The sequence below is a fragment of the Mastigoproctus giganteus genome, chromosome 4, assembly GCF_048544385.1.
Source record: "Mastigoproctus giganteus isolate SK-2022 chromosome 4, ASM4854438v1, whole genome shotgun sequence".
In the NCBI taxonomy this organism is placed as follows: domain Eukaryota; kingdom Metazoa; phylum Arthropoda; class Arachnida; order Uropygi; family Thelyphonidae; genus Mastigoproctus; species Mastigoproctus giganteus.
Genome location: NC_143578.1, coordinates 25,017,610 through 25,045,465, shown reverse-complemented (window position 1 = coordinate 25,045,465; position 27,856 = coordinate 25,017,610). Strand labels below are relative to the sequence as shown.

Below are 27,856 nucleotides of genomic sequence, written 5' to 3'. Positions count from 1 at the left end.
AGGCAAGGAGAACTTGATATCCACTTGCTTAGTGCTAGCTCATACATCTGGGTTCCCTCAACTGACCAATAGGATCGACTCTGGCATAATAGGTTGCAATAGTACATTACAAACAATTTCATCGTAACTTTATTCTAGCCAAGAAGCCTTTATGGACATTGTCATTCCTTTGCTGAGCGAGTTAGTCAAGAGTGATGCGTATATAGTTTTTAACTCCGAACAACAACATTTAAACAATTAAACCTAACTCGAAATACAATTGGCACAGGCAGACAACCTTTATTTTCCCAAGCCAGTGTAGACACTTCCATACTGCTAGGTCTGCTACTGCAGAGGAGAAGAGGTGCTGATGGCTTGTTTAGAATGGTTGCTAAGGATCACTTATTATTATTATTTGCCATATGGTGCAAGGAAGCCTGAGGCTTATCCTGCATCAGCCGGAAAAAAAAAAAAAAAAAAAAATGTATACTTTTGCTTCTGCCAAGGGCACATCTATTCTTAGCGTACCCTCTGGACTCTTGATTGCGCTCAGTCGGCTGAAAGTTTCGGGGCGCCTCCATAGCCATGTGGGCAGGAGCAGCAGTACGTAGCACACGCTTCTTGATTAGACCGGGGTTCGAGCCCGTGCCCACCAAATACGGGGGATGCGGAAAGGTCAGGGAATGACCACTGCATATCCCCAGAGCAATATGGCCTTAGTTGCTAATGCTCCTAAAAACCAAATAACGACAATAACTGAAAGTTTCTGTAGTGCAGTCCACTTGCTCCCATTAGTTTCAGTATATGCCTATAGTTTGTTTTTGTTTTTTTTTTCATGGGTTGGAAATCGAAACTTTCTTCTTTCATGTTCATCTCGAAATGCGCTGCATAGTTAATACTTCCATCTGCTCAACCATTTCTTTATTTTTATTTCTGCAGAGACTTACCTCACTCTATTCCTGCCGTTGGTAATTACAGCCACTCACAAAATGGTCAGCCGAAACAATGACTATTTTATTAAATTTCAATGGTGCATTTTGGAAGATTATCTTGTGGTGATATCCATGTAACTTTCCAAGTTATATTAATTCAACTGCTCTGACAATCCTTTCTTATTTTGATAGCTTACTGATTCCTGTATAGCAAATTTATATTCCAACAAACTTTGATTAGCTGATTAACTAGAACTTTAATAAGCAGCTGAAAAAAAAATGATCTCTAACTGATCAAGCACCAGCCACATAATAACATTGAATATGTCATTCAATCAATATATAGTATATGACATTTAAAAAGGATTTTTTTAGATCATGATTTCCGATATCTGAGTACAGTATATACGAAATCTATGGCTATACCGGTCTTGTCTACCAGGACTGAGTAGGTGATAAGTAGTGAATAATTCAAAAATTTACAGAAAGCGCGAAAATAATTCTGATTAAATATATTTTATATATACTTTAAATTAGTTATAAATTTAGCGAGAAGTTAACTTGTTACATAAAATATATACTTACACATTGTTAGCATTATAACATATGGCGGTTTGCTTAGTTGAACCAGTAAATTTCAAATGTTGTCTCAACGAGTAGCCGAAATGAATATAAAAGGAATTGAATGCCTATACTAACGGTGATCTTTGCAGTAGGAGGGAAGTGCATAATTGTGCATTTATGAACACGTAAATGGTAGCTATTACTTGTTACCGAATGTTAACCATTTGGAGGTGGAAACTTTGAAAATCATAAATATATATACACTAAAAACACGTATCTTAACATTTTTCACAAAACATGGATGGTGATGTTGGTAGCTTGAAAGTTGGATTAAATGTAAATATTCAACGCACCGATGGTAAGTACTGAAAAAAATTATAATTAAAAGCATTATCAATTTTTCATACAAAACGTATAACCTATTTTATTATAAGTTTTATATTAATGCCTTTTATCGCATGTATTACTAGCATTGGGCAGGGTTGAGAAAACCGTTTGGATAGCTTTTGTGTAGTAATGCGTGTATAATTTGATTTTTCCACTGCTTTGCAGTTAGTTAATGTTAATTAACAATCCATAAATATTGTATAGTTAGAAATCTGTTAGTAGGAATCAAACATTCATTCTCTTCGGTCATCGTCTTTTTGATGCTAGCTATTTACGAAAGTTATTTTGTATAAGTTCACATAGCTGTTAGCTTCAACAGTCATTCACTAAGGATATCCTAATTAAGTAATTCTGATTTAGAACAGAGTGATGACAGACAAGCATTTTAATTAATGTTTTAAACATAAAACTATATTCGAGATAAAGTAAGATTCAACTGTCTATGACATAGTCATCAGGCTACTATTAGCGTTGTCATAAACTTCTATATTTTGTAATAGTTTCATCTTATAACCTTCAGTGCCTGTAACCAATCGGTCAGTATAAGTATAACAAATATATCAAAATATTGGAATTGCAACGAATCAAGAAAACTTCTTGCTCATATTATAATCTAGGATTGTATATGAATTCTACATATTTTTATACGAAATATATTCTTTATACCTATCAGCATGGGACAATGACAACAAAAATTCTTATTTGAAAGAACAATTATAGGCCGCTTTATCACTAGGTACAAAAGGCCTGCATCAGGATCCCCAATTTAGGTGGACCAAAATAAATTAAATATATGAACATTTCTAAGAGTTAGGCAGTCAGAGTCATCTGTTTAATGTGTAACCAATACTGACATTTCACAGAATATTTGATCCATATCATTATGAATTACATAAAAATAACATATGGAGAAAACTTGCAGTTGCATCAGAATACCTGTCTATGACATAATTATGTTCAGTTTCATTATTACTGAATATACTCTTAGAACTACATCTGGAACACAAAAGTGATGTTACTTTCAATGAGGTTTTAATAATTGGGTGAGAATTATAGGTTAATAAAAATAAAAACCAAAAAATTGCTGTTATACAATACAAAAAAATCTTTTAATTTCTAAACAAGTTTTCAGTGATAAAATATTATATAACAAAAATGAGTTGGCATTTTTGAAGTTATCTCTGGATATATGGGACTTGTAATGACATTGTAATTTTTATTGGCTTACATATTGGCTGAATATAACAATCGGACCACTTGACTTTGAAAAGCAGTTGGCGCTTGACCACCAATGATTGTGAAGGCAGATTTTGCAGAAAAATATCGGTTGCAAGCTACATTTAAAAATAGTAGCAGTTTCATAGTAAAAATTCAACTAGAAAATAACAAGATTAACTTTAAAAAAATACATAAATAGTGAATGATAGGTTCTAGCAGTAATGCTGAAATTGCAGGTCATGACATTGTAAAAAGTTTTTCTGTCATGGCATTTCTGTTGTGGTACTGTCTTCATCTACCATGTGACATGGAGAAATCCAGTTGTATGATAAATTTATATTAAAATCATGTGAAATTTAACATTTCATTCTGTATAAAGCAGTGATTTGTGAAAGTGCAAAATTTTTATTTAATGTATTATGAAGTATTAAAACTTAGCTTTTTTATAAGTACACTTTAATTTTAGTTTAATAGCCAACAGCCAGTAACTGTTACCAGTATTTCACTGTCACAGGAATTGTCGTCATGCGTAGTGAATGTGACACATGAAAATACTTTGTCATATTCGCTACAAAGTTATCTGATAATGGTTGCAGTGGTTTAGAGGAGCTAGTAGAGATCTTTTAGGTATCTCAAGATTTGAAGGTAGGAATCTGAGCATTAGATAACTGGCTTAGAGAGCTCCTGTTTTTTAAATTTTCTTGAAACATCTGCAAGATCTCATAGTGCTGAACAGTATAAATTCATTATTGTGCAAAGTTTATCTGCTGGACCAAGTGCCATGGAGGCACTGTTCAATCAATGTTAAATAAAAGTTACCTTTGTAATAAAAAAAAAAAAAAAAAAAAAAAACCTTTGTAATATTTGTTGTTTTCTTGATGGTCCATGTTGTGCCCCGTTTAATAATTTTAAACTTAAAAAACAAAAACAAAGAAGAAACCTTTTGGACAAGTTTCTGCCTGCAAGATATTTCCAGTTAAAAAAAAAAAAATAATAATAATAATAATATCATTTGATGGTTGCCAGTGAATTAAAGTTATAGCTGTCAGTAATCTTTTTAATACTTATATTAAGATTAAGCGTGTATATCTTACTTTTAAGAATTTAAGGATTTTGTGATGAGTTTTTTTTTTTTTTCTCCCTTAATATACTTCTTGATATATAAGGACAGATAAGGAAAGGAAGAGATAACAACATTGAGATATTTTTTTGATTAATAAGGAGCAGGAGTGCAAAAGATTTCATTTTAAATTAGGAATCCTTATTTGGTGTTTTGATTCATTTTCGAAGAGAGCTTGAGAACCATACTATTTCATTTTATAAATCTATATTTAATAATTTTTTTGCGCTGTTATATTCATATATTAAAGGCATGGATGTTTCAATCGTAATATTTTTAGTATTTCAAGAATAGCAAGCAATTAGGAATACTTAATTGGTGTTAATATTTAAACTACTGGTTCATATTTAAACAAAAATTCCAGTTATATGAGGCTGTTCGGTAAAGAATGATCATAATTTTTCATGAACAGCCATACTGCTTGCTATTTCTACCTGAGCTGTGGATAAGAGCAAACCAAGCTGCAGCACATAGCAACTGTGCAGTTGATTCATGTGCATGGTGTGACCTTGGCAGTTGGGCAAATTTATGCCTGTTCAGTTCCACCTAAGTAACAATGGACATGACACATGAGGAATACTGTGCTGTTCTCAACTTTTGTTTCCATCTCAAGAAAACATCGGCTGAAGCATATGAAATGTATATGAAATGTTAAGAGGCTTATGGTGAATCGACACTTACATATGACACAGCTCCAAGGTAGTTTAGAATGTTTAAAGATAGATATGATTCAATCATAAAAATTGGCTCTCCTGGAGTTCCAAGCACTGCTGTCACTACAGAAACCATAAAAATTGCTTTTATAATTGTTAGAAAAGATGTCATATAACAGTAAGGCAACTGACAGAGATGTTCAGGATATCAGTAGGAATCATGCACAGTATTCTCTATGACCACTTACATATGGCATGTGTTCATTCTGGGTTCCAAGGTTACTTTCACCTAAACGAATTCGTATGGAGGTTTGTCAGGAGCTGCAACTGATGGTTACTGAAGATTGTGAGGTTCTGCACATAATGATGTTAGGTGCCACCAGTGATTTCCCACATCTGTACCATTGTACTTCTCTGAAGAAATACAATACCACTGTAAAAGCCAGAAAAAGTGTAATGTTTGGTTTATATTAAAGTAGTGTTGTGTTATGTTATGTTGTTGTCGTCTCTGTCTACTTAATTGTAGAACCCTTTGTTGGTACCTTACATTGCTCACTACAACCGTTGGGAGGTAAGCCTGGCTGGTCTCCACCAACTCTCCTGAGCATCTTGGATGGAGACCAAGTAAAAAAAAATAAACTGTGGCGAAATGGTTATATAGTGGGATGTAAAAGGGGAGGAGCAATCATAGAGAAGTAGCCGCCTGAAGAGGCTGACCAGAGGTCAGGTGAAGGGGCACCTAAAGTATAAGCCATAGGCCAAGAGGTGATCTATGAGGTATTCATTTGGCATCCTGTGCCAGGTGAGCACTGGTAATCCCACATTGTTGGACGACAGTGTCAGTAGTCAATCTCACATCTAGTGAAGGATGTGAGCAGAGGCATGCCCCACAAAAATGTATGCAGGTGAATCCCCTGATCAGCACTGATTGTTTTTCAGGTTTTAGGGAAGGTACCATTTTGCACAAGGTGATAACAGCAGATTAGGCATAGCTTCATCATTTCAACCCAGAGAGAGTAAGCAACAAAGCTTTGTTTGGAAATTTGTCATCGTCAGTACTGATAAAAGCAAAAGTTGTGGCTTCTACAGGAAAGGTTATGGTCATCTCCTTTTTTTGATATTGAAGGAATCTTTTACATGCTGTGCAGCTAATTCATACGACTGTTATGGGACCTTACTACAAAACTGGCGCCTCCGTAGCCAGGTGGGAAGGAGCAGCAGTGCGTAGCACAAGCTTCTTGATTAGACCGGGGTTCGAGCCCGTCACCACCAAATACGGAGGATGCGGAAAGGTCAGGGAATGACTACTGCATATCCCCGGAGCAATATGGCCTTAGTTGCTAATGCTCCTTAAAAAAAAAAAAAAAAAAATAAATAAATAACTACAAAACTGTATTGCACACTTTGTGGGATCACATTCATCTTAAATGACCATAACTGCATCACAACAGTGTGAGACTTCACATTGCTCATACTGTCATCAAGCACTAAACCTGCATTAATGTCAAATGTGTTCCTCATCCACCCTACAGCCCTGAACTTGCACCCTTTTTTTTTTTTTTTTTTTACAACATGTAAAGATGTTGTTAGAGAAAATTCTTAAATGCATGTCAAAAAATGGCTTCCACCATGCTTTTAAAGAATGGCAAAAATTTTGAAGTGCATTTCATCAAATGGGAGCTACTTTGAAAAAGACTATCAAAATATGGAATATTAATAAAGGTATGTAGTGGAAAAAAGTTATGATCATTCTTTATTGAAACACCCTTGTATATCAGAAAGTTTGTAATTTAGTGATTTTATCTTTTCTCAACTGGAAAGAGTTAATGGGAGTGACTGTTCTTTGTATAAAGTATGCACCTCATTCGTTGGCTAGCATGATTGATTAGTTCAAAACCTTAACAGGTAAGAGCATCAACTGTATGCCATTACCCATTCACAGTGAAACACACAAGATAAGCATATATTATTCATTATATAAAATACACTACATATCCACCTTCATCAAAAGAAAAGTACACCATATAAAGGAAAAGTTTATTTTGTTTGAAAGAACAATTCAGAAGGCTTTCATACAGATCATAATAGTTTCCTTTGTGGCTCAAATGATATTGAAATGATATTCATTTTCATTCCAACTGTTGTAGAAGGCTTGCCATGCACTCCCTTCTGGTGCACAACACTCCCTGTTTCTTGAAACTCTTTCAATCACCAGAAGATAGACTATCTTCCAGGTGTTTCCCCTCCATATTCCATCTGGTAATGTCTTCAGCATTAGATTTAAGCCCCCAACATCATAACACATGTCACTTTCTGTTGTGAAGATGCCATTTTATGAGTGAATCTGCCTCCATCAATTAAGTTACTTGATGAAGTAACTTAATTGGTGGGGGCAGAAAAGCTCACTCACAAAATGGCATCAATTAAGTTACTTGATCATGTTCCATGAAACTTTTTCAGTTTCTTTTAAAAATAAAATGAGCCATTTTCCATGATCTGGTATTACATTTCAATATTACTTCCAGCAGTAATGCAAAATGTGTCCCTCAACAGTAATCAACTTCTTAGGAGACACTGTAGGCATGTAAGCATTACCATGGTACATTGAACACTTAGTAGCTACAGAGGTCTGATATGAATTATAGATTGAATGTTTGTTTGGTGGGGTTTTGCCAAATCTTGTATGAAATTTCTGCTTCACTTCTGTTATAGACCTCATTCCTGCCATCCAAAAAATTTGCATTCTTTCTGCACTAGTTTGCCACCATTTGTTTACACTACAGCAGTATTGCAGGAAGCTACTTCAGCAATCAATAACAAATGATGATGACCTCCCCCCCCCTACCACTGGCTGAACACACTGTTTCCTGCTGCAATTGTTATTAGCAAGGTGAATTTTTCTTTTGTACTTTGTTAGAGAAGGATGTCTATGTGTGCTGCCCATTTTATTTCTTTTTTTCAAAAAATTAACTATCACTGATAGTTTATTTTTAAAATAGCCATAACGACATATAAGTTAGTGCAAATGCATCATGCCTATACACAGTAAATTAACCGAAGTTATTATTTTGGCATCATTTCATTACGTCTCATTGTGAATGCTTTCACAAGTTGCCTGTTCAATTATACTTCGAACAAGTAGCATACTTTGAATATTATTATAATGGCATCATTTCATTCATTTAACTTCAGTTAATTTACTACACACACATGATGCAATTGTGCTAACTTATATGTCTGTAAATTTTCTCACAGTGTGAGACTTTTGCCCTGAATTTTTATTAAGTATTAAACAACTAAACACCATTTGGCATCTCTCACATTGTGGACTTAATTTTGCAATTGGGTTTTCAGCTATTATACCATCAGGGCCTATCCATCCACCAACAAAGGGCCAAATAGCATTGAAATGGCCATCTGGATGGTGGTAGCCACTGAGAATAAATAATAAGTCTTTTCTATTGGAGAAGCATAATCAAAGAGGCAACTTGTGAAGGCATTCACAATATGAGATGTAATGAAACGATACTAATATAATAACTTTAGTTAATTTACTGCTTATAGACATGATGCATTTGCACTAACTTATATGTCTGAAAATTTTTCTGTGGTCTGAGGCTTTTCCCCTGAATTTTTATTCAGTAATAGCCATAATATAATGTCAATAACTAGAAGAAAAAAATTTAGAAACATTTATATGTAGCAATTTTATAAGCTTCCGAAAGGAAAGAAAGAAAACCCTACAATATGAGTATAGTATTTTAATGTTATTAGTTAAGCGTTAGATTAACTGGAGAAAAAATCATTGAGAAATATTCAAAATTTAACTGAAAGAGTAGCTGTGGGGATAAGCACCAGAATGCCAATAACGATGACATGGGTTCGAGCCTTGGGAAAATAAAGTAAAATTTATCGACATTCACACATGAGGAGTTATTCAGCGAGGGGAATGCCAGAGGTGTATTCAACTCTGGCAGTAAGCTAGAGAATCTTGTAATAACTGAGAGTAAAGTGGAGGAGAAATTGTTGAAGATAAACACAAGAAAGGCACCTGGGGTGGATGGGATCTATCCAGTTATATTAAAGGAAGCAGCAAAGGAAGTAAGCAAACCCTTAGCCATAATTATGAGAGCTTCCTTGGACTCAGGGGAAGTACCCATGGACTGGAGATGTGCAAATGTGACCCCAATTCACAAAGGAGGATCAAAGGGCGACACAAGTAATTATAGACCTGTTAGTTTAACTTCTGTTCTTGGAAAATTAATGGAGGCACTGGTTAAAGAAGCACTGCAGGATCATCTAGACAAGACTTCAGTTATAGCTCAGACACAGCATGGTTTTGTTAAGGGGAAGTCTTGCCCGACCAATTTGATTGGATACTATGATGCAGTCACAAAAGAACTGGATGCAGGGAATAACTTTGATATTATATACTTGGATCTTAGAAAGGCTTTTGATACTGTTGCACATGGAAGACTTCTGCACAAATTGGAGCAGTGTGGCATTGGAGGCAAATTGCTGCTATGGATAAAGGGGTGGTTGAGGGGGAGAAGACAGTGAGTGGTAATCAATGGACACTGCTCATCGTGGACTAATGTTATTAGTGGAGTCCCTCAGGGTTCAGTATTGGATCCATTATTGTTTTCTGTATTTATAAATGATATTGATGATGGTATATCAAGCTTAATGTCCAAGTTTGCAGACGATACGAAGGTTGGCAGGGTTGTCAAGGACACTACTGACACTATGCTATTGCAACAGAATCTGGAAAGATTGAGCAGATGGGCTGAGAGGTGGCAAATGAAGTTTAACATTGACAAATGTAAAGTACTACATATGGGAAACAGCAACCCCAGAGCAATGTATCAACTCTGTGGTACTACACTGACAGTGGTAGAGAATGAAAGGGACCTGGGGGTGGTTGTGCAGGCAGATATGAAGTTTTCTGACCAGTGCAGACGGGCTGCAAGAGTAGCTCATGGTGTATTGTCGATGATATATAGGAATTTTTCTAGCAGGGATAAGGAGGTGATTATTCCCTTGTATAAGGCAATGGTCAGACCGCACCTAGAGTACTGTATACAGGTCTGGAGGCCTCATTTCAAGAAGGATGTAGAGCTGCTGGAACGAGTACAAAGAAGGGCAACAAGATTAGTGAATGGAACAAAGGGGTGCTCTTACGAAGAAAGGCTTATGTTTTGCAAATTACAGTGTCTGGAGACTAGGCACCAGCGAGGTGATCTGATAGAGGTGTATAAAGCCTTGAATGGTTTGAGCATGCTGAATGCTGATGGGATTCTTCCTCTTGCTCAGAATAATCACCTGAGAGGGCATAAATTCATATTGAGGAAAGACAGATGTAGGATAGACGTGAGGAAATTTGCCTTTAGCCAGCGGGTGGTTGGTTGCTGGAATAGACTTCCATCCCTTGTCATGGAAGTTAGCCTAAATAAGTTTAAGGCTCAGCTGGACAGGTATTTCGAACGAACAGAGGGGTGAAGTGGAAGTGGTTATTTTTTATTTATTTATTTATTTGTTTTTTTTTTTTTTTTTTTTGGCTGATGCTGCATAAGCTTGCTTTCTTGCATCAAATGCCTCTACTAATGCTAATTGTCTACACTATAAGTATTTTAAGATTGTGGTGGGGATGATCTTCATCCATATACCAAGACTTTCTAACAGAATTTGATTGAATTGTTGATTAGCAGCCTTCTAGTCCAATGAACAGCTGTTGATTTTTATGTCATGAACAGATTGTCACAGTTGTTAATCCTTTCCTGTATTTTTTTTTTTTTTCCTTCAAAATTGGTTATCAGATAGGTTTTTCATTACTATTAAGTTATCACAGTTTTCTTTGAATACCCTACTAATGTATTTCTAAGAGCTGAGAGGTATGTATGTTCATAAATAATACTTTTTAAGTTCTGTAGATTGTAATATGTGGTATGTCATGCACATGAGAAGTCTTGTGAATACAGTGGGGAAAACAAGATGAATTGCTGATATTACTTACATAGGCAATTCATATAATTCAGAGTCTAAATTATAATTAAAATTTCAAATTCAAGTTATTTGTCCAAATTTGTTACTTTCTAAAGGATATGAAATGTGTAAGAATATTTTGAAGATCAAATCTGCAACTATTCAGAGATTTTTATTAATTATAATTATTATGAATTTTCGAGCTTAAATTCTCGGAGAACATACTTATTTTATTATATGTTTAGTATGCCCTCCATTTTGATAAACAAGTTCCTGAAGGCATACACCAATGTTTGTTATGATGTGATAATGCATTTTTGTTCATAATGAATATGGCTTGAGCAGTCATGGCATTTGAGTTCACAAGTGTAGTAGGTTTCTGCTTAACAACTCTCTTGAGATAACCGATAAGAAAAAGTCATGTGGGTTCAAGTCTGGATTTAGAGATGGCAAAAAATATCCATAATTGTTACATTCAGGACAGAGATATGACAATATGTGAGGGCCAAAAATAGTATTTAAAAAAATTCAATGCAGCATTAACTGTATATATGGTGTGGCACAGACTTGCATAAACCACAGGATGTTTACCAGAAGCCAAGTTGCCACAAGCTGCAGTAGAAAGACATTCTGAAGCATATGCAGGCACTGCTATGAGTTAACAACTTCATTGAAGGAGGGTAAAAATAAATCATGATTCAAGAGGCCACACGGTCAGTTTCTCTATATGGCTAATTTTCTCTGAAACTGGCAGGCAGGTTTTGTTGCCCAAAACCCTTTTCTGCTTATTCACAATCCATCCAAATGAAAATATGCTTAACCTAAAAATCATGTATCATGTAACACTGCATTCCTCCTCTTTGCCCATGCAGAAAATTGAAGTCTTCTCTGCTTATCATTTTTGGAAAGTTTATGTGGCATGGTAATCTTATATATATATATATATATATATATTTTTTTTTTTAATGTAAACTCTAAACACGAGAGGTATTAGAACCTATAGTACTTAGTACCATGCTTGGGTTAGAGGTTGAGAAGACGAAAGAAGATATTTGTTGATATTGGACATGAACTTCTGTAGACTGTAATTTTCAGGAAATACGTATGAAGGAAGGCTGTTCCAGAAACCGGCAGTTGAATGAATAAACGAGGAAGATGAAAAGTTGGTTCTGTGAGTTTGAAGTTGAACAGTAAATGGATATTGGCTGGTGGTGGTGGCACGTGTTCGGACTGTTTTGAAAGAGAGAGCGGGAATTATAGAATCCAATTCAGAAGAACAGTGTCCATGGAAGTATCTGTAGAAGAGACTTGCACCAGAAACAGAATGATACAGCGAGTGGAGAGACTCTGTTAGAGATGAATCATTAATTAACCTAATTGCCCTCTTCTGAATGGAATCAAGAAGCCTGAGAGAGGTTTTGGGGCACCACCCCAGATGTGGGAACAATATTCCATGGTAGGGCGGATTTGCGATTTGTACAGAGTGAACAGCTGTTTGGAAGAAAAGTAATGCCGAGAGCGAAAGAGAAAACCAAGTTTTTTAGATGCAGAGGAAGCAATATTTGTAATTTGCTTGTGCCAAGAGAGATTAGAAGTCAGGGTAATCCCCAAAAGAGATATATCATTTTGTCTAGAAATCAGAGTGTCACCAAAGATAAGCATAGGAGCAGAAGAATCCTTTTTACGAGATATAAGACAAGACTGAGTTTTAGAAGGATTGAAATCAACTAAGTTGGAAAGACACCTTTGGAATAAGAAATTAAAAAAAGGTGGCAAAAAACAGGAGTAAGTTCAGGAGCACAGGTTTTGAGAACAAGTGGAGAAATACCATCGGGACCTGGAGCTTTCTTAGCATCAAGATTCGTCAAAATCCTTTTGACAGAAGACCACAGGAGGCATTGAATGCAGCGTGTTGGGAATGGTGGGAGGCATTTTACCAAGATCATTAATACATGAGTTGGAAGAAAAATGGGGTGCTAGCAGTTCAGCTTTATCCTTGGCTGAAGAGACAACTGAACCGTCTAGTTTGGACAGAGGTGGGAGCAGAGATGGGCAAAAGTTGCAGCCAATAGCTTTTTAAAGAGACCAGAATGCTCAGCTACCATTAGGGCAGGAAGCAAGTTTTCTACTCTTAGCCTGTTCAAACTCTAGTTTGGACTGATTGATAAATGCTTTACAATTGTTGCGAGCTTTGGTGTAGGCAGAAAATGAAACTGTAGAATTAGAAACAAGCCAATTACGATAAGCAATGTTCTTCTCTTGAACAGCCTTAGCACATTTATTGGAAAACCAAGGTTTAGATAAAGGACGAGATTTTAAAGTGGAGTGTGGGATAAAGGATTCCATTCCTGCAAGAATAATTTCACTGACACAATCTGAGCAAACGTTGACATCAGAAGTTTTGAAACAGTATTCCCACCAAGGAAAAGGAGAAAAGAAATCTCACAGGTCCAATCCCATTTTGCATTCTTGTAATGCCAAACAATACGAGGTTGGGAATAGCCATCAGATAAAGGCTCCATTGGAGAAGAGACAATCATAAAGTTGTGATTTGAAGTGCCTAAAGCACCTCTCACTTCGACCGTGTACTTAGAAGGGTTGTTTGTGAGAAAAAGATCAAGCGTATTGGCTGTATGGTTAGGATTGTTCGGTATTCTTGTAGGTAAATGAACAATCTGTGCAAGGTCATTAGTAATTGCAAAAGCCTCAGCATCTCGACCAGCTGGGTTGGTGTGACTAGAAAACGGAAGCCAGCTGGAGTTGTGAACATTAAAATCACAGGAAAATTACCTCACTTTTAGGAAAGTTGGACTAAAGAAAGTCAAGTTGCAAAGAGAAGAGGTCAGAGAGCTCCAAGTGATTAGTGGAGTTGGGAGAACAGTAGAGACAACAGATAAATTTGGCACAATGAGGTAGAGAGATTTTAAGCCAGAGAAGATCGAAAACAGGAGATTCCAAATTACCAAGTCTCTGACAAGGAATATTGGAACGGACATATGCACGAGTACCACCTTTCAGGCGAAAGGAATCGTACAGCGAATAATTTGGGCAACTGAGATGAACAGTAGTTGAATCAACCGATAACTGAGATTCTATCAGAAAAAGTACATGGGGTTTGGCAGACTGCAAGTGGGAATGGACATCGTTGAGATTAGAATTGAGACCACGTATATTTGTGAAATGAATTAGGAAGTGCTTGGGAGGTTTAGATCTTTTTGCAGATAAACTTGCTCTATTAGTTTGACAATTCATGTTGTATTCAATAGTAAGAAAAAGTGGGTGGGACATGCTGTATGAAGTAATGAAATTTTTGGATATGGCGTACACAAGGTAAGAATATACACAGATCCTTGACATATTGTGGCCTCAACAATGCCCCCCCCACATACACACTACTCGGACTCCCTCCAGTCACTATCTGGCAGAGTAGAAGTAGCAAGATTATACACTAGCTGATCTGGAAGCCTCCTAGAGAGTTACCAATAGTTTTGGTCAGTGTACTAACTTGCGTCTGGCCTGCAAACACATTGTTTTAGAGCTGTACCCTCGAAATGTAAGGAAGATTGGATCTTGTCATGATGTTCATCATAACCTCAAAAGTCATCAGTCGTACTGCATGATGGAAGAGATGGGGAAGGGTTGACCGGAACTTAGCTCTGGAGACTAAACATGGGTTGTGCCACTTCAAGCCTCCAATAAGCAAAGTGGTGGTATTGCACCGGTAGTAGTAGTAGTAGTGGCATGTGATGCAAGAAAGCAAGTGTATGAGCTTATGCAGCATCAGCCAAAAAAAAAAAAAAAAAATCACACCATTCCCTCCAAATACCTGTCCAGTTCCTCCTTAAATTTATTTAACCTATCAACTTCCACAACAACAGATGAAGTTTATTCCAGCAATTAACCACCCACTGGCCAAAGGAAAATTTCCGCACATCTATTCTACATCTGTCTTTTCTTAATTTCAATTTATTCCCCCTTAGGTTCGTAATCTGAACAAGTGGAAGGATCCCATCAGAATTCAGCGTACTCAACCCGTTCAAGGCCTTATACACCTCAATCAGATCACCACGCAAATGCCTAGTCTCCAGCCACTGCAGTTTTGCAGAACTTAAGTCTCTCTTGGTAAGAGGATCCCTTCATTCCTCTCACCAATCTTGTTGCCATTCTCTGTACATGCTCAAGCAAATCTACATCCTTCCTAAAATGAGGCCTCCAGACCTGTATGCAGTACTCAAGGCGTGGCCTGACCATGGCCTTATACAGAAGGACAATCACCTCCTTTTCCCTGCTAGCAAAATTCCTATAAATCATTGACAAAACCCCATGACCTGCCCTGGCAGCCTGTCTACATTGCTCAGAAAACTTTGTTGTTGTTTTGGTTTTTAGGAGCATTAGCAACTAAGGCCATATTGCTCCTGGATATGCGGTGGTAATTCCCTGACCTTTCCGCATCTTCCGTATTTGGTGGTGACAGGCTCGAACCCCGGTCTACTCAAGAAGCATGTGATACGCACTACTGCTCCTTCCCACCTGGCAACGGAGGCACCCGGAAAACTTTATATCTGACTGCACGATTACTCCCAGGTCTTTTTCATTTTCTACCACCTTAAGTGTAGTACCACACAGTTGGTATGTTTCTCTGGGGATACTTCTACCCATATGCAGTACTTGGCATTTGTCAAGGTTAAACTTCAGTTGCCAATTCTTAGCCCATCTGCCCAAATTATCTAAATCCTGTTGCAGTAGCACACTGCCATTACTGTCATTAACAACCCTGCCAACCTTTGTATCATCTGCAAACTTCGACACTAAGCCTGATATACCTTCATCAGTATCATTGATAAATATATAAAACAACAGAGGACCCAACACCGAACCCTGTGGGTCTCAACTAATAACATTAGTCCACGAAGAGCAGCACCAATTAATTACCACCCTTTTTCTACTCCCACTCAACCATCCTTTTATCCATTGTAGCAACTTACCTTTAATACCATTCTGCTCCAATTTGTACAATAGTCTTCCATGCGTAACAGTGTCCAAAGCTTTCCTGAAATCCAAATATATGATATCAAAATTATTTTTTGCATCCATTTCCTTTGTAACCACATCATAATATCCTACAATGTGTCTTTAACCAGTGACTCCATTATTTTACCCGGAACAGAAGTTAAACTAACTGGTCTGTGTTATAACTCGTGTCACCCTTCGATCCCTCTTTGTGAATTGGGGATACATTTGCACATCTCCAGTCTGTGGGGACCTCCCCCGAGTCCAAGGATGCTCTCATAATTATGGCTAAGTGTTTGCTTAGTTGCTTTGCCGCCTCCTTTAATATAACTGGATAGATCCCATCCACCCCAGGTGACTTTCTTATGTTTAACTTCAACAATTTCTCCTTCACTTTTCACTTAGTTATTACAAAATCATTAAGCACCCTTCTACAATTTGATAACCTTCTGCCATTTTCAAACCTTAACTCCACATGTGTGAATGTAGATGCAAAATACTCATTCAGTTTGTTTGCTATCCGAGCAGGATCATCAACAGTCGAACCATCGATATCAAGTGGACCAATCAGATTCATCCCCCTTCCTTTTAGAGTTTATATAAGCAAAGAAATTCTTGCTGTTTTTCTTAGCATCTTTTGCCAAAGATTTCTCGTAATCTGCCTTCGCCTGCCTAACCTCCTTTGTGAGACCTGATTACAGACATTAGGTTGATGAGAGTCATCTACCACCTAGTATTGCCTGATAACACAGAGGGATGGCATTCCTCCATGTGGTGTGGGCACCACACTTCGACCCCTGCTTACATTGGTTCACACCTGGGTGGTCACCCACCATGTGCTTGTGCATGGAGGTTATATCCAGGGTTATTAAAAGTCCTACCATCGTGAAGGTGCAAGCAGAGGATTTGTCTGTCACAGACTGTCCGGACTTTGGCAAAATTGGGTCCACTTAACTTGAGTATCATCTGATTATCAGATCCATCATTATATGGAAACATTTTCAAATTCAATTGAAGCATTAGTTGAACAGATTGCCAAGATATAGATATTTTAAGTTCATAAATCTGCTTTTCTTGGATTCCTGGGCTAAGTTGGATTATACCTTGTTGAACTTCAACATTTTCTGGAGAATGAACATGACTTTGTGAGGTCACATTTTGTTCTTTAAAAAGCTTTCCTCTTCAAACTGCTGGGACAGATGAAGTGTTGGGTTTCTTGCAGGTACCGATTAAGTTTCAAAAAACAGCCTGGGATCTTTGTGCAGCAGTTACACTATTTTAGCAGAAAAAAGCACAACTTTAGCATTCTGCTTGATTGCGAGGTCCTATCTTTCTTCCATTTTGCTTCCTGACAGGAGCATGTGGGATTCATGAGCTTGTAAAGTTCTGTGAATTATTGCTGAATCGTAAATAAGATGTTGGCAGTGAATTTTTCAAGAACTACTACAGACTGATGCCAGCTTTAAATGAGATTCAACTAATAGTTGAATCTCATAGTTTTAGCATTAGTAATGGCACATGATGCAAGAAAGCAAGCTTATGTAGCATTAGCCAAAAGAAAAGAAATATGATTTCAGCTATTCACTTGCTCCAAATGTTTGTCTAGTTCTGCCTTGAATCTATTTAAGCTATCAACTTCTGTAGTGGCAGATGGAAGTTTGTTCCAGCAATCGACCACATGCTGGCTAAAGGCAAACATCCATACATCTATCCTACAACTGTCTTTCCTCAATTTGAATTTATGCCCTCTCAGGCGATTATTCTGAGCAAGAGGAAGAATCACATCAGCATTGAGCATACTCAAACCATTCAAGGATTTATACACCTCAATCAGATCACCTCGCAGGTGCCTAGTCTCCAGACACTGTAATTTGCGAAAAATTAAGCCTTTATTCGTAAGAGAAATCCTTTATTCCATTCACTAATCTTGTTGCCCTTCTCTGCACTCACACCAGCAGCTCTACATCCTAAAATAAGTCCTCCAGACTATGTATGCAGTACTCAAGGTGTGTCCCAACCCTTGCCTTATACAAGGGGGTAATTACCTCCTTATCCCTGCTAGAAAAATTCCTGTATATCATTGACAAGACACTGTGAGTTTCTCTTGCAGACTGTTTGCACTGCTCAGAAAACATCTCTGCCTGAATAATTACCCCCAGGTCCATCTCATTCTCCGCCACTGTCAGTGTAGTACCACACAGTTGATATGCTACTCTGGGGTTACTGCTTCCCATATGTGGTACTTTACATTTGTCAATGTTAAACTTCAGTTGCCACTTCTCAGCCATCTGCTCAACTTTTCTAGATCCTGTTGCAGCAGCACACTGTCGTTAGTGTTATTAACAACCCTGCCAACCTTTGTATCGTCTGCAGACTTGGACATTAAGCCTGATATACCATCATTAATAAATACAGAAAACAACAATGGACCCAACACTAAACCCTGAGGGACTTCACTAATAACATTAGTCCCCGAAGAGCAGTGTCCATTGATTACCACTCACTGTCTTCTTTCACTCAACCATCCCTTTATCCATAGCAATTTGACTCCGGTGCCACACTGCTCCAATTTGTGCAACAGTATCAAAAGCCTTTCTAAGATCGAAATATATGATATTAAAGTTATTTCCTGCATCCAGGTCCTTTGTGACCACATCATAGTATCCGATCAAATTGGTCAGACAAGACCTCCCTTTAACAAAACCACTGTGTCTTAACAAAACCTGCTGTGTCTGAGCTATAACTGAAGTCTTGTCTAGATGATCCTGCAGTGCTTCTTTGACCATTGTCTCGATTAATTTCCCTGGATCAGGTCTGTAATTACTTGAATGCGGTCACATTTGCACATCTCCAGTCCGTGGGTAACTCCCCTGAGTCCAAGGAAGCTCTCATAATTATGGCTAAGGGTTTGCTTGCTTCCTTTGCTGCCTCCTTTAATATAACTGGGTAGACCCCATCTACCTCAGGTTCCTTTCTTATGTTTATCTTCAACAATTTCTCCTCCACTTTGCTCTCAGTTATTATAAAATCATCTGCCAGAGTTTAATTCACCTCTGGCATTCTCCCTGAATAACTCCTCATGTGTGAATGTAGATCCAAAATATTCATTCAGTTTGTTAGCTACCTGAGCAGGATCATCAACAGTTGAACCATCGATATCCATTGGACCAATCTGATTCATCCCCTTCCTTCTAGAGTTTATATAAGTACAGAACTCTGTGGTGTTTTTCTTTGCATCCTTTGCCAAAGATTTCTCGTAATCTGTCTTTGCCTGCATAACCTCCTTTGTGACTTGGTTACAGACCAGTTATCTATCTGCCTATGATAAATAGAAGACTATCTATCATAGGCTTCCATGTCACCCATTAATTTATATGTATCCCATGAGTTTTTCTTTTCTGCCACGTCTCATTAGTTCATCTGTCATCCATTTAGGCCTAAACTCTGAACAATATTTCTTAGTTGGTATGAAAAGCTTAGTAGCTTCCAAGATAAATTCTTTGAATGCTTCCCATTTTGAATTTGCTGTTGGTAACATCATCATCAGTTTGTCCCACCGTATAGAATTTAAATACTGTCTCAGACCTCCGTAGTCGCCTTTACGGAAGCAAAAATCCTTTCCTTTACCCCTGATTGTAGTTACCTCTTTGAGTAAATCCCAATTCTGCACACTGTCATCACTGCCATCTTGTGGTTCCTTTATCTGCAGATTCTTAATGCATGAAGAATCACTATTGATAATCAGATCAAGAGTATTACTCCCTCCAGTTGTCTCCCAAACATGCTGCTGTAGAAAACAGTCATCCAATAAATCCACAAAAGCCTTGCTAGTGTGAGTGACCAACCCATAAATTCCAGTCAGTATCTGGGAAATTAAAATTCCCCATTACAAGGCTCTCTGATTTCTAGTCCACTCTATTTCCATGGACAGTTGTTTATTATGCTCATCATTTAGGCTTTAGTCTTATAGGAGTGTCATTTAGGCTTATAACACACTCCTACTCTCAATTTTGATTTCCCAGTGCTTATGTCACACCAAGCTGACTCAACAGCTTGGTGTGACATAAGCTCCCATCGCTTGTTGTTGAACTTGATAGCCTAAACAAATGGGAGTAGTGGTTGTTTTTTTTTTTTTTTTTTTTTTTGGCTGATGCTGAATAAGCTTGCTTTCTTGCATCATATGCCTCTACTAATGCTAATGCTAAACACTTCACTGTCCAGCCATGTTGACTGGCTGTACTTCCTTCGATTTTGTTTCTTAACTAATAGCATAATCCCTCCTCCCTTCCTGTACACATTATACTACCCAAATTCCATTTCTGCATTCCTTATATCTGTGTAACACCATGTCTCTGATCTCCCAACAATATCTGCCTTTGATATTTTGACCAACACCTCAAATTCATCAAATTTATTAACTATACTACTACCGTTGGTGTACATGCAAGTATACATGCACCTGTTCCTATTCTTAGCTATCTTAACACAGCCCATGTGTTTACTTGTACTGCAATGACTCCTAGCAGTCTCTGAAATCCCCTGCATCTTGTTTTCCAGTCTGCTGCTCATTCTAGTAGATGCAGTGCAAGAATCACTTTCACCTCTGCCAGTGGCTACTGTTAATCTATTAGTTCGTGTATCTCCCCCCCACCAAGCTAGCAGTTTTCCAACCCACCTAAGACTGCCTTGATAGTTTTAATAGTGATAAAAATATATCAATGCTTGTGCATCACCTTGGCATTGACTAAGGAATTAGATGAATTATTTTAAGACCTGTATTTTAAAAATATGGAGAAAGATGGTGTTTCTGTTGAAGGTTTTCGAGCCTAAAGTGAAGGTATAGTACATTGAAAAGATAAAACATATGTAAATATCAAACTGGATTATAGTGATGCTTAGGAGAAGCAGGTTGTACAGGTCGAAGCTCTACTATAAAGAACCTGTACAAAATTATTGTAAAGGTTCACTGTCCTATGGACACTGCAGAGGTAAATTATTTATTAATTAGGGATTATCCTAATAAAGATAAGATTTCAAGGTGTATAAATTGTAAGAGGATTAAAAAATATATGAATTATTCTGTTAAAGATAACCTTTATCCTGAACATATAAGAGCAGTAGCTTTTCTTTAACAGAAAATCAATTATGGTTATTAGTAAACCAAAGAATAATAATAGGAAATATGGTAAAGAAATAATCAGGATATTACACCTATCTATAGACATGCGGAAGTTTGCCTTTAGCCAGTGTGTGGTTGATTATTGGCACAAACTTTCATCTGTTTTTGTGGAAGTTGATAGTTTAAATAAATTCAAGGAAGAACTAGACAAACTTGGAGGGAATGAATAGGTCAAATGGGAGGTGTTTTTTTTTTTTTTTTTTTTTTGCCCCAGCAAATTCCAGTCTGCTACTAACCAGATCTACAAACATGCAGAGGAACTTTCTGTTGATTTCCTCTTACTATAGTCACCACATCTGTACAGGTCCCAGGTTAAGAGTTTCTTCTTGACTGTAAAGTGATTCATCAGAAACATGAATACTGTCAGGCAGCCATGATGTATGATCTGATCTCACTATGACCAAGACAGAGAAGCTGTATTTTTCTCCCTTGGGAAGAAAAACAGCTTTCTTCAAGCATTATTTTTGTTTCTCTGTATTGCCATTATAATTATGAGCTGGGTTTTGTTACCTTTACTATTTACAAAATGTTGATTGCTGTAAAGGTAAAAGCATCAGCAATGATATGAATCTGTGATTTTTTTTTTTTTTTTTTTGAATTTTTTTTGGAATGGATGTTATTCATCTATCCAATCAAAGAAATACATTTTACAATGTATAGGGACAATAAAATGCTGACATTGCCAAGATTTCAGAAATGCATGCTCACAAGAGGTTAACAGTCACACAGTGATCACCTACAAGATTATTGATAAAACTAGGTATAACAAAGGTTAGTCTATTGATCAATTTGTCTTAAAAACAGCAAGATTAGCATTAGCATTAGTAGAGGCATTTGATGCAAGAAAGCAAGCTTATGCGGCATCAGCCAAAAAAAAAAACCACTTCCACTTTGCCCCTCTGTTCGTTCGAAATACCTGTCCAGCTGAGCCTTAAACTTATTTAGGCTATCTACTTCCACGACAAGGGATGGAAGTCTGTTCCACCAACCAACCACCCGCTGGCTAAAGGCAAATTTCTGCACGTCTATCCTACATCTGTCTTTCGTCAATTTGAATTTATGCCCTATCAGGTGATTATTCTGAGCAAGAGGAAGAATCCTATCAGCATTGAACATGCTCAAACCATTCAGGCTTTATACACCTCTATCAGATCGCCTCGCTGGGGGCCTAGTCTCCAGACACTGTAATTTGCAAAACTTAAGCCTTTCTTCGTAAGAGCACCCCTTTGTTCCATTCACTAATCTTGTTGCCCTTCTCTGTGCTCGTTCCAGCAGCTCTACATCATTCTTGAAATGAGGCATCCAGACCTGTATACAGTACTCTAGGTGTGACCTGACCATTGCCTTATACAAGGGAATAATCACCTCCTTATCCCTGCTAGAAACATTCCTATATATCATTGACAATATACCATGAGCTACTCTTGCAGCCCGTATACACTGCCCAGAGAACTTCATATCTGCCTGCACAACAACCCCCCCAGGACCCTTTCATTCTCTACCACTGTCAGTGTAGTACCACAGAGTTGATATGGTGCTCTGGGGTTGCTGTTTCCCATATGTAGTACATTACATTTGTCAATGTTAAACTTCATTTGCCATCTCTCAGCCCATCTGCTCAACCTTTCCAGATCCTGTTGCAGCAGCATAGTGTCAGTAATGTCCTTGACAACCCTGCCAACCTTCGTATCGTCTGCAAACTTGGACATTAAGCTTGATATACCATCATCAATATCATTTATAAATACAGAAAACAATGGACCCAACACTGAACCCTGAGGGCCTCCACTAATAACATTAGTCCACGATGAGTAGTGTCCATTGATTACCACTCTGTCTTCTTCCACACAACCACCCCTTTATCCATAGCAGCAATTTGCCTCCAATGCCACACTGCTCCAATTTGTGCAGCAGTCTTCCATGTGCAACAGTGTCAAAAGCCTTTCTAAGATCCAAGTATATAATATTAGTTGATGACGATGTAGAGCGGATATCATCTTTTAAGGGCACAAAAGGTGATATAGTTGTACACATTGGCAATAATGATATTAAGAGTAGGAGACCGGCAGAATTACTTAACAAGTACAAGTCACTGTTGAAAAAAAGCCGTGAATTAGGGTTGAATTTGAAAGTGTCTGCAATTCTGCCCAGACACGATAGGAGGGTGTATATGATGAGAGCCCTGTCGACCAATTCGGCCCTGGAAAGATTGTGCAAGGCTCAAGGGGTAGAATTTTTTTCAGCCTGGTCTGTACTTGTTAACAGGAAAGACTGCTTCTACAGGGATGGGATACACTTAAATAGAAAGGGTGCAAGAATGTTTGTTGATGCTATCGAGGCAGTGTTAGGTGAGTCGGAAAACTGCTAGATTGGGGGGATACAAGGGCTAATAGATTAACAGTAGCCACTGGCAGAGGTGAAAGTGATTCTTGCACTGCTTCTATTGGAATGAGCTCCAGCCTTGAAAATAAGATGCAGGATATTTCAGAGACTGCTGGGAATCATTGGGGTACAAGTAAACACATGGGTTGTGTTAGGGTAGCTAAGAAAAAGAACAGGTGCATGTATACTTGCATGTACACCAATGCTAGGAGTTTAGTAAATAAATTTGATGAATTTGAGTTATTGCTCAAAACATCAAAGGCAGATATTGTGGGGATTTCAGAGACGTGGTGTCACACAGATATAAGGAATGCAGAACTGGAATTTGGGGAGTACAATGTCTACAGAAAGGATAGACAGGATAGGAAGGGAGGAGGGGTTATGCTATTAGTTAAGAAATACATAAAATCCAAGGAAGTGAAGCCAGTCGACAATGCTGGACAGTGCAGTGTCGAGTCAGTTTGGTGTGACCTAAGCATTGGGAGATCAAAATTGAGAGTAGGAGTGTGCTATAGGCCTAATGACTCTGATGAGTATAATAAGAAACTGTACAGGGAAATAGTGGGCCAGTAAATCAGAGAGTCTTATGATAGGGGATTTTAATTTCCCAGATATTGACTGGAATTTGGGGCCTGGTCACTCACACACTAGCAAGGCTTTTGTGGATTTATTGCATGATTGTTTTCTACATCAGCATGTTCGGGAGGCAACTAGAGGGAGTAATACTCTTGATTTGATTATCAGTAGTGATTCTTCATGCATTAAGAATCTGCAGGTAAATGAACCACTAGGTGGCAGTGATCACAGTGTGCTGAAGTGGGATTTACTCAAAGAAATAACTACCATTAGGGGTAAAGGAAAGGGTTATTGCTTTCGTAAAGGCGACTACGATGAACTGAGACAGTATTTAAATTCTATACAGTGGGGTCAACTGATGATGTTACCAACAGCAAATTCAAAATGGGAAGCATTCAAAGAACTTATCTTGGAAGCTACTAGGCTTTACATACCAACTAAGAAATATTGTTCAAGGTTTAGGCCTAAATGGATGTCAGATGAACTAATGAGACATATGGCAGAGAAGAAAAATGCATGGGATACATACAAATTAACACGTGACAGAGAAGCCTATGATAGATACAAGTTGATCTGTAACCAAGTTACAAAGGAGGTTAGGCAGGTGAAGGCAGATTACGAGAAATCTTTGGCAAGGGATGCAAAGAAAAACAGCAAAGAGTTCTTTACTTATGTAAACTCTAGAAGGAAGGGGATGAATCAGATTGGTCCACTTGATATCAATGAGTCAACTGTTGATGATCCTGCTCAGGTAGCTAACAAACTAAATGAATATTTTGCATCGACATTCACACATGAGGAGTTATTCAGCAAGGGGAATGCCAGAGGTGTATTCAACTCTGGCAGTAAGCTAGAGAATCTTGTAATAACTGAGAGTAAAGTGGAGGAGAAATTGTTGAAGATAAATACAAGAAAGGCACCTGGGGTGGATGGGATCTATCCAGTTATATTAAAGGAGGCAGCAAAGGAAGTAAGCAAACCCTTAGCCATAATTATGAGAGCTTCCTTGGACTCAGAGAAAGTACCCATGGACTGGAGATGTGCAAATGTGACCCCAATTCACAAAGGAGGATCAAAGGGCGACACAAGTAATTATAGACCTATTAGTTTAACTTCTGTTCACGGAAAATTAATGGAGGCACTGTTTAAAGAAGCACTGCAGGATTATCTAGACAAGGCTTCAGTTATAGTTCGGACACAGCATGGTTTTGTTAACGGGAAGTCTTGCCTATCCAATTTTGATTGGATACTATGATGCAGTCACAGAAGAACTGGATGCAGGGAATAACTTTGATATTATATACTTGGATCTAAGAAAGGCGTTTGATACTGTTGCACATGGAAGACTGCTGCACAAATTGGAGCAGTGTGGCATTGGAGGCAAATTGCTGCTATGGATAAAGGGGTGGTTGAGGGGGAGAAGACAGAGTGGTAATTAATGGACACTGCTCATCGTGGACTAATGTTATTAGTGGAGTCCCTCAGGGTTCAGTATTGGGTCCATTATTGTTTTCTGTATTTATAAATGATATTGATGATGGTATATCAAGCTTAATGTCCAAGTTTGCAGATGATACGAAGGTTGGCAGGGTTGTCAAGGACACTACTGACATTATGCTACTGCAACAGGATCTGGAAAGGTTGAGCAGATGGGCAGAAAGGTGGCAAATGAAGTTTAACATTGACAAATGTAAAGTGCTACATACGGGAATCAGCAACTCCAGAGCAACGTATCAACTCTGTGGTACTACACTGACAGTGGTAGAGAATGAAAGGGACCTGGGGGTGGTTGTGCAGGCAGATATGCTGTTTTCTGAGCAGTGCAGACGGGCTGCAAGAGTAGCTCATGGTGTATTGTCGATGATATATAGGAATTTTTCTAGCAGGGATAAGGAGGTGATTATTCCCTTGTATAAGGCAATGGTCAGACCGCACCTAGAGTACTGTATACAGGTCTGGAGGCCTCATTTCAAGAAGGATGTAGATATGCTGGAACGAGTACAGAGAAGGGCAACAAGATTAGTGAATGGAACAAAGGGGTGCTTTTACGAAGAAAGGCTTAAGTTTTGCAAATTACAATGTCTGGAGACTAGGCACTAGCGAGGTGATCTGATAGAGGTGTATAAAGCCTTGAATGGTTTGAGCATGCTCAATGCTGATGGGACTCTTCCTATTGCTCAGAATAATCACCTGAGAGGGCATAAATTCAAATTGAGGAAAGACGGATGTAGGATAGACGTGAGGAAATTTGCCTTTAGCCAGTGGGTGGTTGGTTGGTGGAACAGACTTGCATCCCTTGTCGTGGAAGTTGATAGCCTAAATAAGTTTAAGGCTCATCTGGACAAGTATTTCGAACAAACAGAGGGGTGAAGTGGAAATGGTTATTTTTTATTTATTTATTTTTTTTTTTTTTGGCTGATACTGCATAAGCTTGCTTTCTTGCATCAAATGCCTCTACTAATGCTAATATCAAAGTTATTCCCTGCATCCAGTTCTTTTGTGACTGCATCATAGTATCCAATCAAATTGGTCAGGCAAGACTTCCCCTTAACAAAACTATGCTGTGTCCGAGCTATAACTGAAGTCTTGTGTAGATGATCCTGCAGTGCTTCTTTAACCAGTGTCTCCATTAATTTTCCTGGAACAGAAGTTAAACTCACAGGTTTATAATTACTTGTGTCAGCCTTTGATCCTCCTTTGTGAATTGGGGTCACATTTGCACAACTCCAGTCTGTGGGTATCTCCCCTGAGTCCAAGGAAGCTCTCATAATTATGGCTAAGGGTTTGCTTACTTTCTTTGCTGCCTCCTTTAATGACAAAGGTTCAATTTCTCTTAATCACAAATAATTTTAAGAGCATTATTGATAAACTGAATATATTGAAAATTAAGTTAAAAGTTTGAAAAATATGTTATTGATGGCTTCACTTCCCAGGTGATCTCAGGCAAAGCTGCCTGTGGATCTTGTGATTATTAAAAGAACTTTGGTCTGTTTTACAAAAGTTCATAAGAGAAGAGATATCTGGCGTTAGCTCAAGCCTGGAAGAAAACATTGTATGGTGATTCTTTCTTAAGAATGAGAAAGCTTGGATATGAGCAGAAATTGAATTAAAATGGCAGGAGAGTGGGTCTGTTCAGAGAAGAGTGGGATTACCTATAAGTTTTTACCTGGTGCCAATAAAAGCAAAACCTTGGATTAGGTTTGGACTTGTTCTCTTTTTTTTTTTTTTTTTTATTATTATAGGTCATGGCCCATTTAAGGGCAGTTTATTTAAATTAAGACCAGAGGACACCAACCTTTGCATTTTTGGTGAAGTTGAAGATTCCATGTGCATTATTTTTCATTGTGTAAAGTATTGTGATATCAAATCAAATTAATAGCAGTTAGGAGGTACTTAGATTTAGAATTGTCTAATAAGATTTTAGTTAGACAAGAAAGTGGTCTAGTTAGATAATAGAAGCTCACCTCCCTGTAGTGATAAAGACAGAACCCTTAAAGCTAGTTGATTTTATGAGATAAATGCCAAATTATGTTGAAGTTTATTTACTTTATTTTTTCTTTATTGTTTGTTTATAAGGAAAGGTATTCTGAAATTGTTATTAACGTTAGGGACTAAGATTTATGAGAATTTCTCAGGAAACATCATTATAAGAAATAGGATAAAGTAAATAAAAAAAAAAAAAAAAATATATATATATATATATATATATATATATATATATATATATAGATAGATATATAGATATTAGCATTAGTTGAGGCATATGATGCAAGGAAGCAAGCTTATACAGCATCAGCCCCCCAAAAGGGGAAAAAAACCTTCCCATTTCACCCATATTCATGGTTCTAAAGTTTGCACGGCTCAATATTTAGAT

At 37.7% G+C, this 27,856-nt stretch overlaps 1 protein-coding gene across 2 annotated transcripts in view; it reads left to right on the top strand.

Moving 5' to 3' along the window:
• The first annotated feature begins 1,737 nt into the window (after nucleotides 1-1,737).
• The window catches only part of Klp10A (kinesin-like protein 10A), a 198,469-nt gene continuing 172,350 nt past the window's right edge, over nucleotides 1,738-27,856 (top strand). For both annotated transcript variants that reach the window (XM_090371417.1, XM_090371416.1), the window contains exon 1: nucleotides 1,738-1,833. In XM_090371417.1, the coding sequence (XP_090227543.1) occupies nucleotides 1,773-1,833 (61 nt within the window). In that variant the 5' untranslated portion in view covers nucleotides 1,738-1,772. The remainder of the gene's footprint in view (nucleotides 1,834-27,856) is intronic.